This window comes from Schistocerca nitens, chromosome 1 (genome assembly GCF_023898315.1).
Source record: "Schistocerca nitens isolate TAMUIC-IGC-003100 chromosome 1, iqSchNite1.1, whole genome shotgun sequence".
In the NCBI taxonomy this organism is placed as follows: Eukaryota; Metazoa; Arthropoda; class Insecta; order Orthoptera; family Acrididae; genus Schistocerca; species Schistocerca nitens.
This window is the reverse complement of record NC_064614.1, coordinates 1,080,691,488-1,080,709,738: the sequence shown is the minus strand read 5'-3', so window position 1 is coordinate 1,080,709,738 and position 18,251 is coordinate 1,080,691,488. Positions and strand designations below refer to the sequence as shown.

Here is an 18,251-nt window from a genome sequence, read left to right as displayed (position 1 = left end):
CCAACCATACTGTATGTATTGTTGAAGTGCATGAACCACTGAATATGACATCTACAGAAAGATTAAACTAAAACCAGTCACTAAAAGCCTTCCTAGGATGACTGGAGAGGATGAGGAGGGCAGGCATCATTTTAAAGTGAATGTACTGAGGCATAATGATTATTTGGACCTAAGGGAGGAACTGACTGGAGGACCACCTTACATTTCGAATAAAAGTGGATGAATTTTGCAGGCAGTAGTTCAAGCAGTAATAAATGGTATTGCTGCTGAAATTGTGATTGATACTGGAGCAACCACTAGCGTAATGATGCAGGATTGTTTTAAACAAATTAATTGAGGAGCAAAAGTGCTTACATTTCCTGTTACTGGATGTACTGTATCTGGAGCATTTAGTGTGAAAGTGCAAAAGGTCTCAAAGCAGGCATGAGTCAACATTATGATGTGGGGGGCTTCAATGGAAAGTACCTTCTTAATTGTTTCAAGAATGACTGTACCATGTGTTTGGGGTCTAGATTTTTTGTGTGATGCTGGAGGAATCCTTTGAGGAATCTACATGTGTGACCTATGTTAAAGAAATTTGTCAGTGATTTTGTAACAGAGTTTGGAAAACCGAAGATGATATTGACAGACAATGCTGCCTATTACACCAGCAGAATCCGGAGAGAGACTATGAAGGAATACAATATTAAACACTTGCCTCATACTTCTACAGGATATTTGCCTAACCAAGTGATGTATGGCAAGGATGATTCTCAAGACTGGCTACAGGGATGTCCACAAATTGATGAAGACAATCTCACTAAAGAGGACATTTCAAAGAAAATTTACTTAAATCTATAACATCAAGCTCAATTATGAAAGGCAAAATTCAATAAAAATGTGAGGAAGGTAATAACCTATGCTGTTGGAGAAGAAATATTGTTGAGAAACCATCCAAAGGCCTTGGTAAAGAAAAGGTTAAATAAGAAATAGCAATATTCATATACTGGACCATACAGAATAATACGGATTCCCCATGAAGGAAGTTATATACTTGCTGATTGTGATTCTGATGTGATAAAAGGTTTATTCCACCACACAGAGATAAAGAAATATTATCAATTAGAAAATATGTACCATTTATGAAGAGAAAATAAAGGAAAAGAGAATGAGAAGAGTATTTACTAACAGGACACTGATATTAGCCACAGGATGAGCTACAAGATGTGTTATTTTGTTGATTATTTTATATATAGTTAAGAAGATTATTTTATTTAATTATTATTAAATATAATATATGTGATATGGCAAACATATCATGATAATATAATTTAAGAAGATTAAAATGATAAAGTTCACAGAAAAGAATTTATGAAAAGAAGCAGTTAATAGATCGAAGAACAAGAGAAAGCAAGATTAACTGACTTCAAGATAATTGGTTAACTTTAAAAGAATGCTACGTTAGAGGCATAAGTATTTTATGTTTATGAATTGTTGAAAGAATTTTATATGTATTAATGGTAGATAGTATATTTCATGTACGTGTAATGGACACAATCAAAGCTACAGGAAATATAAGAAAGGAATGAAAAGGAAGCTGATGTAACCGTCTAATTGACATTATAATCTGGAAAACATAATAAAAAGAAAATCGTGCTGAAGACAATGAAAGCATGAAACAAAACATACAAAAATAATTATTTGAATTTCATGATAAACTGATAACCATTATGGTAAGGGAAAAGGATACAAATCACATGAAGGTACGATGGTAAGAAGCTGGAAAGACTATTATCTAATAAAACTGAGGACAATTATGTGATGGAACGAACTTCAATATTGAATGACGATGTATAAGGTGGGGGGTGGGGGTGGGGGTGGGGGGAAGCACCAAAACAAACACAGGTGAACAATACTCACTGTATTTATGATGAAGATGCAAATCTGTACAATAAGGGAAAAATGCACAAGCAAATCCATAGCACACTTTTTTTAACAATAAACCAACACTTGAAACCTTTTAAACACAGCAGTATATCACGATGCACACATCAATGAGAATATTGCCAAACTGCAGTAAGCCATGAAGCAGGCAACAGATGCTGTAATCCAAATTTCAAGGAAATAATCTTTATTAAACAAATTATGAAACACACTTGCCGAATAACTGGAAGAATTACGCATTCACTTCGTTTTTCTGTTGACAAAACCGAACACTGTACATGGCAAGTTTGAAGAGCAAGAAAGAAGAAGATGACTGAGCCAACTATAGCTGCGTGTACGGCTCGGTGGAGGTCGCAGCTCTATCCATTCTCTATTGGAACTGGCTGCAATCCCTGCCTTGTGCAGCCAGTTGAAAGAGCTTCTCACCAAATAGTGAAGTGCATCATGTCAAAAAGTGAAATTCGAACAAATTCATTGACTTTTGGAGATTCATTTAAATGAGCAATTTCTGTTAGGCCCCCATATACAATTACTCATGTAAAATGTGGTGTAAAGTGTATGTTACAACGTGTGGTTTGAATCTTGGGATTGCTGAACTAAGGTATAACAGCACAGTACGCAACCCTAGCATGCTCCAGTGAATCCTGTAATGCCTTTGATCTTATCGCGAAATTACAGATTGAGGGGCAGTGTAGCGAAGCAAGGGGTACTAAATTTGTTATAAAAGTCAGTAAATTACTCAACAGACAGTATTTTTCAGTACAGGTATTTCGTTCATTCCAAGCAAGTATCGATTCGTGATGTCACTGTCTAGACACGAGTTGACTGTAATCTGAATCTGTTTTAGCAAACTAATAGTTTCTTTCAGGCGATAAAATGTTACTGATTTTCAAATACAAGTTCTTGAAGTTTATTCAGAACAGAAAATGTTTAATAGTAATTGCAAGCCATAATTTCTCTGTTTAATATAAAGGTGTTTTGAATTTTGTGTGCATGAAAAAGTGTGAATTTATGTGTGGCTTTTACTCTGAGACAAGTTATCACTTAAGAGTGCAAAATGTGGGCGTGCACAGTTCGCTGACCTGTGCAGTTAATTTTATTTTTTGTGATTTTGACCCAAATGGAGACAAATCTAGTTTCATTTAGACTTTATGTGAGATATATACATCATGTTATTACAAAAGATTCATTTAGCCCATTAGGGAAAACTGAAACCTGCGCGCTCGATTTGAAATATGTTACATGGTAGGTCATGATCAAGCTGTCCAATGAACCGTGTACAATAGTTGCAAACATGCTTGGACTTAATGCACAAAGTTGGAAATTAATTTTGAGGCAAGTGCTGATTTTGACAAAAATGAACTGAAAGTTTATTCAAAATTTTGAGAAATGCCAATAAACTGGCCGTTTCAAAAGTTAAATTACCAACTGTTGTGTAACTTCATTGATTGTCCCACACCACTAATGAACATGTTGTACTGTGTCTCTTCACAAGAGATCTCAAGAAGCTGGGATAAACAAGAAACAAGAAGGAGACTGAAGAAGAGGCATCGGTAAACCTCTATTATCTTTGTGTGTCATTTTCTTCCTGCTTTAGTGCTTGAAGAAGGAACCTTTTGTCTGTAACAACTGAGACTCATCAGCCAGTTCATTGTTTTTGTTGGAGTTGATCCAAGTGTTAGGCCCCAACCTTTCTGGTGTAATGAACTGCCCAGTGTCACATCAGCGGAATGACATCATAGATGGAGAAGTGCCCATCAGCCCAATGGCCAGGTGCTATGGAGCAAGATAGCCTACTCGGGACACAAAGACAATTACTGAATATGCTGATGCTGTGTGATATGCCAGACACCACCTTCAAAAATTGAAGTTGAGACACTTTATAGCAGTGGCAGTGTGTCTGGAAGAGCTTACGGGATGGGAAAGCAGGGGTGAATGATGTCATCATAGCCTAATAGCTGCAGCTGGGCACTCCAGCCTGTTATAATTGATGGGCCAAAGTGCTGCTGTGGGGGAAAACACTATCCAGCCCGACTCAAATGTATACAACCTAATTTAGAACTCTCAGATGTTCATTGTGCACAGTGGTATCCAGTTGAATACAATATGCCCAGTGAAGCAGTCTGTGCCAGCCAATAACTCGAGACTGAGACCACTGACAGCACAAGATGAAGCAGCCAGCTGTCATTCATGGACTTTACCACCAGTAGCTGCAGGCTTTTGCCTGAGCTAATCTGTATGCAGTCAACTTGGCAACTTTGCATTGGTGTGTTACATCTGGGTGACTTCCTGCTGCTAACGACTTCCTTCCTAGTGTGCTGTGGGTTCAAATCTGGACACCTAGCTGTCCAGCTACATAGTTGTTGTTCTCTGGCTTCTACAAACCTATGTCATTGCTGACCATTGCCCAGGGCATGGACACATCATTGTCTTGAGTTATGCCATGCTTTGCAGTAAAACACCATCCACCCAGTTTATCATACACTGTGACTATGAAGTGGCTGAGTAGCATGGATCTGTCTCAGTCATCTGTGGCCAGTACTTTAACAGAGGACAACATCCTCTCCAGCTATGATTTCATCCCTGTAACTGTCATAAACAGAAACGTTCTTAAAAAGGGATGTTTCATGGAAGTCTGCCTTACAATTCAAGTTGCCACCACCTCCACAGCCCACATCCAGTAATGGAAATAGTACTCCATCCTGACTGGCCAGAAACTAATTCTCACACCACAGTAAGGGCCACTTCCTGACTGCTACATTCTAATGTCAGAAATTTTTCAACTTCAGTGGCTGCCATTTGTGGAAAGGACACTCCAGTGGAAAGAGAGGAGAAAGAAATTAATAGTTTGTGTTTTAGACATGTAAAGTAGCTGCAGAAATTAAAGAGAATAGTGTGGCTTTATCAGCTCTAATATCTTGTGGAAATGTAAGTCTGAATTAGCTGTAGTGCCAGACAGAGTATTACTATGGGCTGTACTGAAGTAAATGAGGGTGTAAGTAACATGGGTGATCTTAATGTAGGTGCAGTAGTATCTACCCTGCTGGGTGATAATGGGCTGAGGAGACTGGACGAGATGTGCACGGAAGTACATGTGCCAATTGTTTTCTTTTCTTTTCCCCTACACAGAGTGTAACTGCAGATGGTAAGTTTGTTGTGGGTTTAGTGGAGGATGCACAGGAAGTTATAGATGATCTTATTTATGTTCAAAATGTTGTAGATACTGATGTGATACAGATGCATTTATTTCTGAAGGACAAAGATTCATCAACACCTGTGATGGTGAAATCTCCTCAGAAGGGAGGAAGAGAAGAAAGAGCAAACATGGATGCATGGCTAGTGATCAGGCCAACAAGGCTCAGCCCCTTCAGGAATGTGTGCTTGGTGATCAGGAAATATGTAAAGTTGATGATACTTGCTATGTTATAGGCACTGAGTGTAAGAGAAGATAATGTGTATCTGTTCTTTCACAGTGCACCATTTAACTCAGGGAGACATTGTATCAGCTGAGAGACAGCTGCCAATGACACATTGCGCACAATGTTCTCCTGTCATGAGGCACAAACCCACTAAGCTGTGGACAAAACTATTAACATCTACATCTACATCTACATCCATACTCCGCAAGCTACCTGACGGTGTGTGGCAGAGGGTACCTTGAGTACCTCTATCGGTTCTCCCCTCTATTCCAGTCTCGTATTGTTTATGGAAAGAAGGATTGTTGGTACGCTTCTGTGTGGGCTCTAATCTCTCTGATTTTATCCTCATGGTCTCTTTGCGAGATATACGTGAGAGGGAGCAATGTACTGCTTGACTCTTCGGTGAAGGTATGTTCTCGAAACTTCAACACAAGCCCATACCGAGCTACTGAGCGTCTCTCCTGCAGAGTCTTCTGCTGGAGTTTATCTATCATCTCCGTAATGCTTTCGCGATTGCTAAATGATCCTGTAATGAAGTGCGCTGCTCTCCGTTGGATCTTCTCTATCTCTTCAATCAGCCCTATCTGGTACGGATCCCACACTGCAGAGCAGTATTCAAGCAGTGGGCGAACAAGCGTACTGTAACCTACTTCCTTTGTTTTCAGATTGCATTTCCTTAGGATTCTTCCAATGAATCTCAGTCTGGCAACTGCTTTACCAGCAATCAACTTTATATGATCATTCCATTTTAAATCACTCCTAATGCGTACTACCAGATAATTTATGGAATTAACTGCTTCCAGTTGCTGACCTGCTATATTGTAGCTAAATGATAAGGGATCTATCTTTCTATGTATTCGCAGCACATTACACTTGTCTACATTGAGATTCAATTGCCATTCCCTGCACCATGCGTCAATTCGCTGCAGATCCTCCTGCATTTCAGTACAATTTTCCAATGTTACAACCTCTCGATATACCACAGCATCATCCGCAAAAAGCCTCAGTGAACTTCCGATGTCATCCACAAGGTCATTTATGTATATTGTGAATAGCAATGGTCCTACGACACTCCCCTGTGGCACACCTGCAATCACTCTTACTTCGGAAGATTTCTCTCCATTGAGAATGACATGCTGCATTCTGTTATCTAGGAGCTCTTCAATCCAATCACACAATTGGTCTGATAGTCCACATGCTCTTACTTTGTTCATTAAACGACTGTGGGGAACTATATCGAACGCCTTGCGGAAGTCAAGAAACACGGCATCTACCTGTGAACTCGTGTCTATGGCCCTCTGAGTCTTGTGGACGAATAGCGCGAGCTGGGTTTCACAAGACCGTCTTTTTCGAAACCCATGCTGATTCCTACAGAGTAGATTTCTAGACTCCAGAAAAGTCATTATACTCGAACATAATACGTGTTCCAAAATTCTACAACTGATCGACGTCAGAGATATAGGTCTATAGTTCTGCACATTTGTTCGACATCCCTTCTTGAAAACGGGGATGACCTGTGCCCTTTTCCAATCCTTTGGAATGCTACGCTCTTCTAGAGACCTACGGTACACCGCTGAAGAAGGGGGGCAAGTTCCTTCACGTATGCTGTGTAAAATCGAACTGGTATCCCATCAGGTCCAGCGGCCTTTCCTCTTTTGAGCGATTTCAATTGTTTCTCAATTCCTCTGTCATCTATTTCGATATCTAACATTTTGTCATCTGTGTGACAATCTAGAGAAGGAACTACAGTGCAGTCTTCCTCTGTGAAACAGCTTTGGAAAAAGACATTTAGTATTTCAGCTTTTAGTCTGTCATCCTCTGTTTCAGTACCATTTTGGTCACAGAGTGTCTGGACATTTTGTTTTGATCCACCTACCGTTTTAACATAAGACCAAAATTTCTTAGGATTTTCTGCCAAGTCAGTACATAGAACTTTACTTTCGAATTCATTGAACGCCTCTCGCATAGCCCTCCTCACACTACACTTCGCTTCGCGTAATTTTTGTTTGTCTGCAAGGCTTTGTCTGTGTTTATGTTTGCTGTGAAGTTCTTTTTGCTTCCGCAGCAGTTTTCTAACTCGGTTGTTGTACCACGGAGGCTCTTTTCCATCTCTTACGATCTTGCTTGGCTTATACTCATCTAACGCATATTGTACAATGGTTTTGAACTTTGTCCACTGATCCTCAACACTATCTGTACTTGAGACAAAACTTTTGTGTTGAGCCGTCAGGTACTCTGTAATCTGCTTTTTGTCACTTTTGCTAAACAGAAAAATCTTCCTACCTTTTTTAATATTTCTATTTATGGCTGAAATCATCGATGCAGTAACCGCTTTATGATCGCTGATTCCCTGTTCTGTGTTAACTGTTTCAAATAGTTCGGGTCTGTTTTTCACCAGAAGGTCTAATATGTTATCGCCACGAGTCGGTTCTCTATTTAACTGCTCAAGGTAATTTTCAGATAAAGCACTTAAAAAAAAGTCACTGGATTTTTTGTCCCTGCCACCTGTTATGAACATTTGAGTCTCCCAGTCTATATCTGGCAAATTAAAATCTCCACCCAGAACTATAACATGGTTTAAATTTATGTGATAAAGTGCCACAGGGCTGAAAAAGTTACAACGAAATATAGCATTGCAAGGAGAATCTGTAATTAGCTTTAAAGTAAAAGGAATAATTGGAACTATTAACCAATATCTATGTATCGTTGTATCATATAACGATTTTGTATGAGAATAGTTTTAAGATCGTGTTTTCTGAGAAAATATAAGCAAACCTTTTGTCACAAAGACAAAACTCATGATTATGTACTGAATTAGTGAGTTCAGAAACCACCTGAGAAATAAGGATAAATACTGAACATGAGAAATCAGTTGAGTGGAACATTTTGCTGTTAAATCATTATTAAGTGCAGAAAGTGTCATAATTTTATTTTTCTCGTTTGTTACATGTTGATTCAAAATAAGACTTAAGTGAGTAGGTGGGCAATGGACCATGTAGTTTACACTAAATTAATGTAAAGAAAAGTGGAGAATATTGTTCTTTTTCTGTCTGCCCATGGAACAGTGTTAAGATCTATGGCATCCATAAATGTAAACAGGTTCCAATCAAGAGACTGGATATCTTCAAGGGAGGGAGTAATGTTTTGGCAGAACCTAGTCTGATGTAACAAACTAACCAGTGTTGATATAGCAGAATGATGTTAAGGGGAGAAGTGCCTGTCAGCTCAAAGGCCAGGCACTATGGAGCAAGAGGGCATATTCAGAATACAAGAACATTTATTCAGTATGCTGACGCTGGAGACTATGCCAGGCACTCTGAAAGTTGAAGTTGGGGCACCTTACAGCTGTAGCAGGGCATTTGTAAGAGCTGTTTGGACAAGGAAACAGAACAAATGAAGTAATCATTGCATAATGTTACAGATGGGTGCTCCAGATGGGTGCTCGCGTCTGTTATAATTTCCTGGCTAAAGTGCTGCTGCCATGAGAGAAAACACTGTTCTGCATGAGCTACTTCTGTGTCGCTTATTGGGAGATTTCTTGCTGCTAGCAACCATCTTTCTGATTTGCCCAAGGTTTGAGTCTGGGCAATCTAGCTACTCAGCTGCACTGTCACTGTTTTACTGCCTGTGCAGGCCTACATTATTACTGACCACTGCTCAGGGCAAGCACACATCATTGTCTTCAGTCATGCCAGGTGCTGCAGTTTAAGCACCATCTGTCCCAGTGTATTGTAAGCTGAGGTCAGGAAGCAGCCAAGGAGCGAGGAGCTGCCTCTGTCATGTCATAGAGGACAACAGCCTTCTCTCCCTCTATGATTCCACCCCTGTACCAGTCAAGAATAAAAGGCTTTATTAACCAGAGATGTTTTAGTGATGATCCCCTATACATCTCCAGTCACCACCACCTCAACAATCCATGTCCAGGTGAGGAAAAGGCAGTCCACCCTGACTTGCCAGCGGCTGATTCTCTTCCCCTCCCCCTCCACCCACCCACCAATAGAGGTCATGTCTTGACCCCTACCTAGGTATTATTAAGTGAATGTAGATTTTTAGATAGTTTATAGTTATGATCATTGTATTAAACTTTAATCTTTCTTTCTTTTTTGTAGTATTTATCCCATCTAGTTTGGGATCTGCTTCGCAGGAAATGGCAAATTTTATTTCATTGTTTAACTCTGTAGCTCTTGTGAGCAGTGTAAACTTTGTTCCATGTGTTACTGCATTTTAATTGTATCAGTATGTATTCTCTGAGGTAGAATTTGTGGAGCAGCCGAACATTTGCCTATATGAGCATGGGAAACCACTGAAAAACCACACACATTTTGGCCAGTGTAGTAGCCCATGTGCATTCGATACAGGACTGCCTCACCTCCCTGAGTCGCAAGCTGGCGTGTTGCAAGTTACACTACATGAGCAGGTGGGTAGGTCATAGTATCAAACTAGTGTAATGTGATACGTTTTTATCAAAAGTTGTGAAGTCCAGAACTCTGTACCCTTCTGATTTTCATTATTTGCCTCACCCCACCCCACACATATACACTTTTACAGCTATGCATCTCATGTTTGGAAGTATTAAGTGGCCTATTCCTATATCTCCGACATCAGTGAATTCCCAATGCTTATTGCATTTTCTTGTTAGCATCTACTGAAAGAATCTTTTAGTTTTGAAGTGCTCAAAATTCAGCCTCGCACCCTGCAACTGACTATACACTGATCATTTTAGGGAAATTTTGTTTATTGTAAATGAATTCTACATTGATGACAATATGATGGAACTAAAAGCTGCCACTATAGTCTTTAGATAAGCCCTATTTATGAAGAACAAAAACAACAATAATCATGACTAAGATACTGGACAAATTATGATTACAGCTGATTTCAGTGTTTGGTTTAGTTTAAAAGATAATTTCTTTTCACTGTCTTTGTGTATTTCAACATGTCTTACATACTGCACTTTCACATTCCCTTCTCTTCGGGTTATATGTTGCTTTTATCTGTCTGTTTCCACAGCTATATTTATTTATTTATTTTTGCCTCTACCAATCTAGTTTAATATTAGAATCCTCTGTTACATTATTCTTATGTATATGTCTCATTGGAAAGTACCTTTTGGATGAGTTCCTAGAAGTTGTCAATGTTGGATTGATTTACCAAGGTTTGTGAAATGACACACAGAGTAAAACCAAATGCGAAAGTAGTACATGAAATTTTCATTTGTGTTGAACTAATGTTGTTGCCTGTTTAAGGTTCTTAACATTGTAGTTATCAGTGCCCTTACAAAAACTACATGAGAAAATGTAAGATGTAAGCACATCATTAATGGAAGTGTGCAACTAGCAACTAACAGTAAAGGCAAAACTAAATCCTCTGAAGGCTTAATCATTTGCTCATATAGTGTTTTGTCAGAAAAAAAACTGCAGTTGTTCGATATGACAAAAAGGTGTCCTTGTATTTCTTTATTAAGGTTGCATCTTCAGTGCTATCAAAACACCTAGAATGACATTCTACAGTGTAAACCGTACTCCATCACTGTGGTAGATTTCCACTGCCAAAATGGCATCATCATACTTTTGAAAGGTATGACGGTATCAGACCTGATGTAATACTACTAGCACCTCTTGAAACCAATATTATTTTCAGTAGGGCTGAAGTTTGCAGATGGAATTCAAAGATAGGATTATTTGTTATTAAAAAATTTGTGATTCCATTTTTCTTTAGAATGTTTCCTACTGATTTTAATTTTTTGTTCTGTCTGTGCAATACTTACAGCCATTTTATCTCTTCCTATTCATATTAAGTAACAAAAAGTCTTCAGACAACACTCACTCTATGTGTGTGAACCCACTGCTTAACTTCTTTCACTACTCTCCACTCTCTTGAAACAGGATTTTAAGATATTATTGTGTGCTATTGATTTTCCTGATTGGTTGCTGTTTCACGTATTGCACAAACAGTTACAATCAACCATTTGTGCTTATTTTATGAATCATCTTTTCACAGCTGCCAACTGCTCTCTGTTTCACAAGTTTACATGTTGACTGTCATGTTTACTGCTTTCCATTATTTACTGATATGATTCCACTTCATTTAAAATATTTGCCTGACTAATGTTTCAGAGAATACTTTTTAATAATGATGATTACATCTTTATTAGCTATCATATGTTGCTGTCTTTGACAGAAAACAAAGCCAAAATGTAACTTACGGTTCTTTGCCCATCCAAGAGTGTTGCAGTATGTTGTATTAGCATAGGGTAGCAAAGTACTGCCTTCATTAGGCAGACATATTGGCTTAACAAAGTCTGACATATTTATTGCTTCTGCAAGTTTCACCATAGCTACTGAGCTCCCTTCCACTGGAGACTTCATCATGCCCACTATTGGTTGCTCCTGTTGCCAAGGTGTAGATGCAGACAGACGAATGCTTCCTAGCCGTACAGTCCACTGTGCCTTTGCCTGCCTGTGAAACAATTTTCTCAGCATGAGATGAAAAATGCAATAAATAAAAGTAATATGTAAGAACAGAGAAAATTCATTTCAGCTACTATCTCGATAACAAAAATTCAGACATAGTTAGCTTCACCAATACACTGTTGGGAAAAAAATGGTACATGTGGAAAGATGACATCAATTTTGGTCCAATAATGGCGTGTACTGTCAGGGGGTAGTAGATCTACTGATAATGGTTTCAACATTGTCTGCCAATAGATAGCATAGTGGCATAGCTACCAGAGTGTCATTTGTGTCTACCCTTTAATAGGGGATGCTCACAGCCAGAATGCTCAGTGTCATGCAAATGTGTGAAGCAAGCAGGCAATCATGCCAAGGAGATGCATCATGCTTCCTGCATTGAACAGAGTGAGTTTAAAAGGAGTCAAATTGTGGCTTTCTGAGCGGTAGGATCATCCTTTCAGAGAACCGCCACACAGTTGGATGTGCTGCATCAGTTGTGCAATTAAGCTGGTATCAGAGATCACGTGAATGTTCTCACACATGTAGACGAGGTTCTGAATGTCCACACAGCTCAGACACCTGTCAGGACCATCATATCATAAGGGCATCAGTGGAAGTTCGTACAGCTACTACAGTACAGATAAGAGAGCTTATGAGCCCAGACTTGTCAACAAGAAGTGTTGTGAAATGTTTATTAACAGTGGGACTATGGACATGCACACACCTAGCCTGTCTTTCACTCACACCCCAGCATTAATGTGCACAGTTTGACCAGTGCTGTCAGAAGATCACTTGGAAGAGATGGAATGACTTGTTGTGGTCTTCACCAATGAAAGTAGCTTCTGACGCACGCGTGTGATGCCCATTGGCAGGTATGACTTAGACCCGGTGAATGCTGTCTTTTAGAGTGCATTCATCCAAGACATGGTGACCCCATCCCAGGCCTTATTGGTCTGTAGTGTGGTAAGCTACAACTTTTGTTCACCTTTCATGTTTTTGGAGGGAACACTAACCAGTGCTCGGTACATGCAGAATGTTACTCGACCCATTCCTTCTTGAGGCAAGAAGATGATGTGTTGTTCCAGTAGAATAATGCTCACACACACACACACACACACACACACACACACACACACACACACATACACAGTGCATGACACAGTGTTCTCTACAAGACGTACATCAGTTTCCCTTGGTAGTAAGGTCTCCAATTGAGCACATGTGGTGTATGATGGGATGAGAAGTGACTTGTGTGACTTGTCAACCAACAACTCTTACAGAACTACGTGAACAGGTCAAGCAGGCATGGCATAATGTATCACGGGACAATATTCACCATCTGTATGATTTACTGAATGCCAGAGTCAGCAACTGCATTGCCGCCCATGGAGCTACTAATACAGATGTTTCAGCACGGGTTGATACCTGGTACCTCAGATTGCCTGTGCTATTGATCTCTAAATGTAATCGTTTCATTCGCGGTTGCAACAATAAATCTTGAGTGAATTAGAAACCTCCAAAAGGGTGTACAATGTTTCTTTCTGGCAGTGTGTATACCCCATGTAATCTTCTCTACAGGTTTAATATTACTACCAGTAAAATTTATTTCTCAACTGTGCAGTACATTATCTGGGTGACATACCCCTGGAAACAGGATGTAGTTGTCAGCACCCACAGTGGAGACACAAGTGTCCCATCACAGACATGGACTCCATCCTTAAGAAGTGCAGCATGCCAAGGCCAGTCACCGTGAGCTGCTGTCTTACTGAGACCATCAATGCCATAAGTTCCTCTTGCTGGTTGGGTCCCACAGTCTAGAAGGAAAAAGAAGTTTCATGGTACTAGTAATCTTTTACAAGTCGTTATCGTAACACTACGATTAAATTGTTAACAGTTACCTTGATCTGATGCAGCTCATGCAATGATGATAACACTATGGGGGCAAATCTGTCCTGAATGGGTGTTACAGTAAAGTAAATACAACAGAAATGTCTTTGAAACATGAAGATATTATACCTGTTTTTAAAAGTATATTTTCTTGAGTAAATCAACTGGTATGGGCGAGTTTAGATACTCAGCAGGAATGCACTTTGTGAATCAGAAAAATATAACAATTTTGCATTAAATTTTGAGAATGATCGTTGCAACAATCTCTAAGAGAGAAAGCTCTAAGATTTGGGAAAATAACTGAAGATGTACATTTTAATTAATCATTATAGACTAAAATACATTAATCTAATGAGATATTGTAATATTATATTATTGCTAACATGAGTTATGTAGTAATCAAAACAATGGTTTTAAGAGTCCCTGTGAGCAGAGTGACTTGTCCATCAGCATGTCCTTAGATACTCTTAAACTGCAGTAAATTATCCAGAAGACTGTTTATATGCAACAACCAGTTTTTCTAAACTATGTAGCTACATGTCTGATTCCTTTCTGTACTAACATTCCAACTTTAAAGCTATGAAATCTTTGTAGAGGCTGTTTGTTATAATCATCCGTGCAACAAAAATGGATTTGTTTAGCATAATGACTCCATATCAATATTATTCTTGTTCGTGCTGTTGTCATTTTTGTGTGTGTGTGTGTGTGTGTGTGTGTGTGTGTGTGTGTGTGTGTTTTGATAACTTATATCTTAGCATTTATCTGTTACTTACCAAGGTCACCACATCCAATATACAGAACTTCTCTTTTTGGGCATGGTGCTGGTACAAAAGTTATGTCTGCAGATGCAGGGTCCTGCATGTAAACATATCTTTCACTGTGTTCTTTATCTTCCTCTATTCTCACAGTGTTCACTGTTCTACATAAATTGAAAGTTGTGTTAGACAATGGATATTGCTACAGTACAGAGTACTAATCATGTTCCACAAAAACTATTTTAACCTACACTTTACATTTTTAGGAAGTAAGATACAAGTGTTCATTTTATAACACAGTTAATTTGAAACTTCCTGGCACATCAAAACTGTGTGTAGAACTGGAACTTGAAATTGGGACCTTTGCCTTTGCAGTTAATTTATTCTGTGGTATTATTATTGTGTCATATGATCTATACCATTACATTAATTACAGAAATAATAAAAGAACTGTTACATTCCATTTATCAGTGAGGTTTAAAAATACAAAGTAGAAACACGTAAGTTTTCTGAAGGGAAGTAGGATAGTGTTTGCAATTTCACAGCCCAAATTTTCAGCTTGTATGACAATAACTTTTATTTATCCGGAAAGCTTGACTTTGTTGATTTTCTGATGTGTAAAAATGTCTGTTGCTTCTACTTTTGGCATTTCTTATTTGTAATGCATTTGTGTGTCATTTGACTAGGGACTACATCTGAGTATGCTTTCCTCTGACATTTTTACTGACATTCTTCACTTGTTCAGTCCTCTTTTTCTCTGTAGCTTCAAGGAAGTTCATAGAAGCTGCATTCTTTTTTTGTGATGTCGGTGGTTCTGTTGCAGAAAGTTATGAACAAGTAACATGGAAATGTTATTTTAATCATAGAAGCAGTATGTCTGTATCTAAAGCCCCTGCAAAGTTTTCTGCTTTGGAAAATGATGCAACTACAAACACTGAATGAAACATGGAAAACATCATGTACTACAGAACAAATCTTGGTAAAGTGTTGATTACAATTTTTCAAACTCATAGCAAAATGTATGCTGAATTTCCATGCCAACAGGATGCCCTGGTGAAATGGGTTATCAGTGAACAACAACCTTTGATGTTACATATATGAAATTTCAGGAATGTATCAACTGTTTGTGCAGAATTTTAGATTGGATTTGTTCAAAATTCTATTAGTACACTACATAGGCTACAGTTTTCCACAGAGAAAGTCAATACTTACTGATATGACAATCGGTGACACATTGAAGATGCAATATTATTTAGGGTGGCTTGTCTGTTTGGCTCTGGGACTGTAGTATTTAAATTTTCTGTGCACAGCTTTCCAGTTTGCCCTTTTTCTTTGAGTAGGAGATAACCTTCTGAGAAATAGTGTGACAAGTGTGTTGTGGAGGCAAGAGTTGTTTCAACTACAGACAAGCTAGGTGCAACTGTTACTGAAATGAAAAACACGACTAATGTAAATTACGAGACTAAGCCGCACAATGCAGTTTGGACTACAGGAACTGTGCAACACAATAAAGTAATTTCTGAACATTTATGCATAGAATTTATTTCTAAATACTTACAACAATGGCGTTCATCACTCCCATTTGGGCAATCTTTTTTACCGTCACAAACTTTATCAGCGGAAATACAAGCTTTTCCGATGCCACAGTGTATTAGACCTTTTGAGCAATAGCTACAGTCTGTTTCATCTGACATATCTGTACAGTCAACAACACCATCACATATTCTGGATGATAATCCCAGAGAGTGTAGATCCTGGACACAACCTTCAGAATGGAAAAAAGAAGCAGCTTATTATTGTCATAATTATATGAATATCAGTGATTAGTCAGTAATATACTAGCTGTATTATCTTGTTTTAGTGGTTTATTTATTATTGTTTTTTCCTTTCATCTCCCTTCATCTGCATGAAGGTAGGGATGTTTTAAAGATTTTCATTGTTAAAAAAACGCCTTCGCCCCCTTAAACATGGTGTGAACTGAAAAACTCAATGTCAGCTTCAAGTGCAAACAACAGATCCAGATAATTGTATGCACTTTATTGGGCCTTTATCATAATTTTTTGTTCATAGGACAATAAGATGTGGGACAAACCATTTGAGAGAATGATATGACGGGTACAGGTTTTTTAAATGATATTATGAGTCAAATATTTTGCAGTTAACTAACACAAACAGTTTTTAATTACATTACAAACCAAAATGTCTGTTATTACTCTTTTCTTTATTTATTTCTTTTCATCTTCAAGAGTTTTGCATGCTGTTGATGTTAAAAGTTTGTACAAATTGAATGATATATATAAATGTACTCAATAATAAAGATAATAGTTACATCACATAGAGTTGCACACAATGAAAATAAGTAAAAATTTTAGATCTTATTTTGCATAGTAAAAATTTTAAATCTTCTTTTGCATAGTAAAAATTTCTTTATGGCATAGAAAGCCTTCTTTTTAAGCCAGTTTTGTAGAACAATTCTGCAGGTTTTTGATTGACAGTTTTAATCCAAAGTATGTATAGCTATTGTGAGTCTCTTAGTCCTGTAAAAGGCTGGTCAATCTTTTCTTTGTGATGTGTATTGTGACAATGAAAGGATTGCATTAATTTTTTGCTCTCTTGGTTTTCTTTCATGTAGACTAGGTGACTAAGTATAAATAATGAGGGACTGTCATGACGCAGAGTTTCTTGAAAAGTAGTCTACAAGATATGTTGTTTTGAAAACGCTGTCTACACATCTGATAGTATTTTTCTGCCACATAAAAACTCCTTTTGTCCCAGTGGAGCTGCCTCAAAGCAGTATGCATAAGTTATGTTGCTCTGGAAAACTGTGTGATAAGAACTAAGCAAAATTTTTTCACTCACACATGCTTTAAGTTTATCTAACAGATAGATGACTTTTGATAATTTAGTACACCCAGAAGTTTGAAAGAATTGCAGTTGCTGTTGGTATTGCATAAATGAAAAAAAAATACATAGTACTCTGTTTTAGTTTTATACATCTTTCATTGTCTTATCTGTCTATTTTTTACTGCACCCTCCCACCTCTGTTATGTACAATGCACTTAGCTTTTCACTCTTATTAACTCGTGCACAATACTTAAGTTAATCTCTGTCTTGCGTGTTACCCTGTCTTCCAGCTTCAAGCTCTCAGGTTTTTAAATCTTGTTTGATGCAGTCCCCAACAATCAGTCTTTCCTTCTCATCCCATCCAGTAAGTCTCCCCTGACTCGCAGTTCTGGCTGACTTTCCCAAAATCTACCCCTTTTTCTAGACGTCTCCAGTCCTTTTCCTTCACCCATCTTCCTTCCTCTACAAACCTTTTGCCTGAAGGAGGAGCCACTGGCTCTGAAAGCTTGCCTAATTATAACTTTCTTGTGTGTGTGTGTGTGTGTGTGTGTGTGTTTTCTGGAGCTGCTTGCTGAGAAGATTTTTTTATCTATTCAATTAAATTATTTTGTCAAATATTGATTGTTTTCATTGTTATAAAATACATTTTCAATGTGATTCTGGTTTTCAGTTAATTCATTGTCTTTAAACTGGATACTAGAAATTATTAGGTTGACTTTGCTTTGTTCCTTTAGGTCCTCTATGTCATTTCCAGTTACAATAAAAGTGGTACCATCAGCATACAGAACAGATTTACATGGCATGATGCTAGGTAGGGCATCAATATAGATTATAAACAGTAAGGGTGCCAACATGAAACCTTTAGGCACACCTCTTGAAATGTCTAGGAATGTAGAGTTCATGCCATTAGAGTGTACCTTCTACTTCCTGTCGTCAAGATAAGATTCTGTGAGAGTGAGCTCTGTATCTTG

At 38.2% G+C, this 18,251-nt stretch overlaps 1 protein-coding gene across 1 annotated transcript in view; it reads right to left on the bottom strand.

Moving 5' to 3' along the window:
• Nucleotides 1-18,251, bottom strand: part of LOC126198352 (atrial natriuretic peptide-converting enzyme-like) — a 280,495-nt gene that overhangs the window by 7,918 nt on the left and 254,326 nt on the right. The window contains exons 7-11 of the mRNA XM_049934714.1: nucleotides 15,995-16,201; nucleotides 15,649-15,862; nucleotides 14,455-14,600; nucleotides 13,437-13,608; nucleotides 11,548-11,801 (exon numbers count right to left, since the gene is read on the bottom strand). Of these exons, the coding sequence (XP_049790671.1) occupies nucleotides 11,548-11,801; nucleotides 13,437-13,608; nucleotides 14,455-14,600; nucleotides 15,649-15,862; nucleotides 15,995-16,201 (993 nt within the window). The remainder of the gene's footprint in view (nucleotides 1-11,547; nucleotides 11,802-13,436; nucleotides 13,609-14,454; nucleotides 14,601-15,648; nucleotides 15,863-15,994; nucleotides 16,202-18,251) is intronic.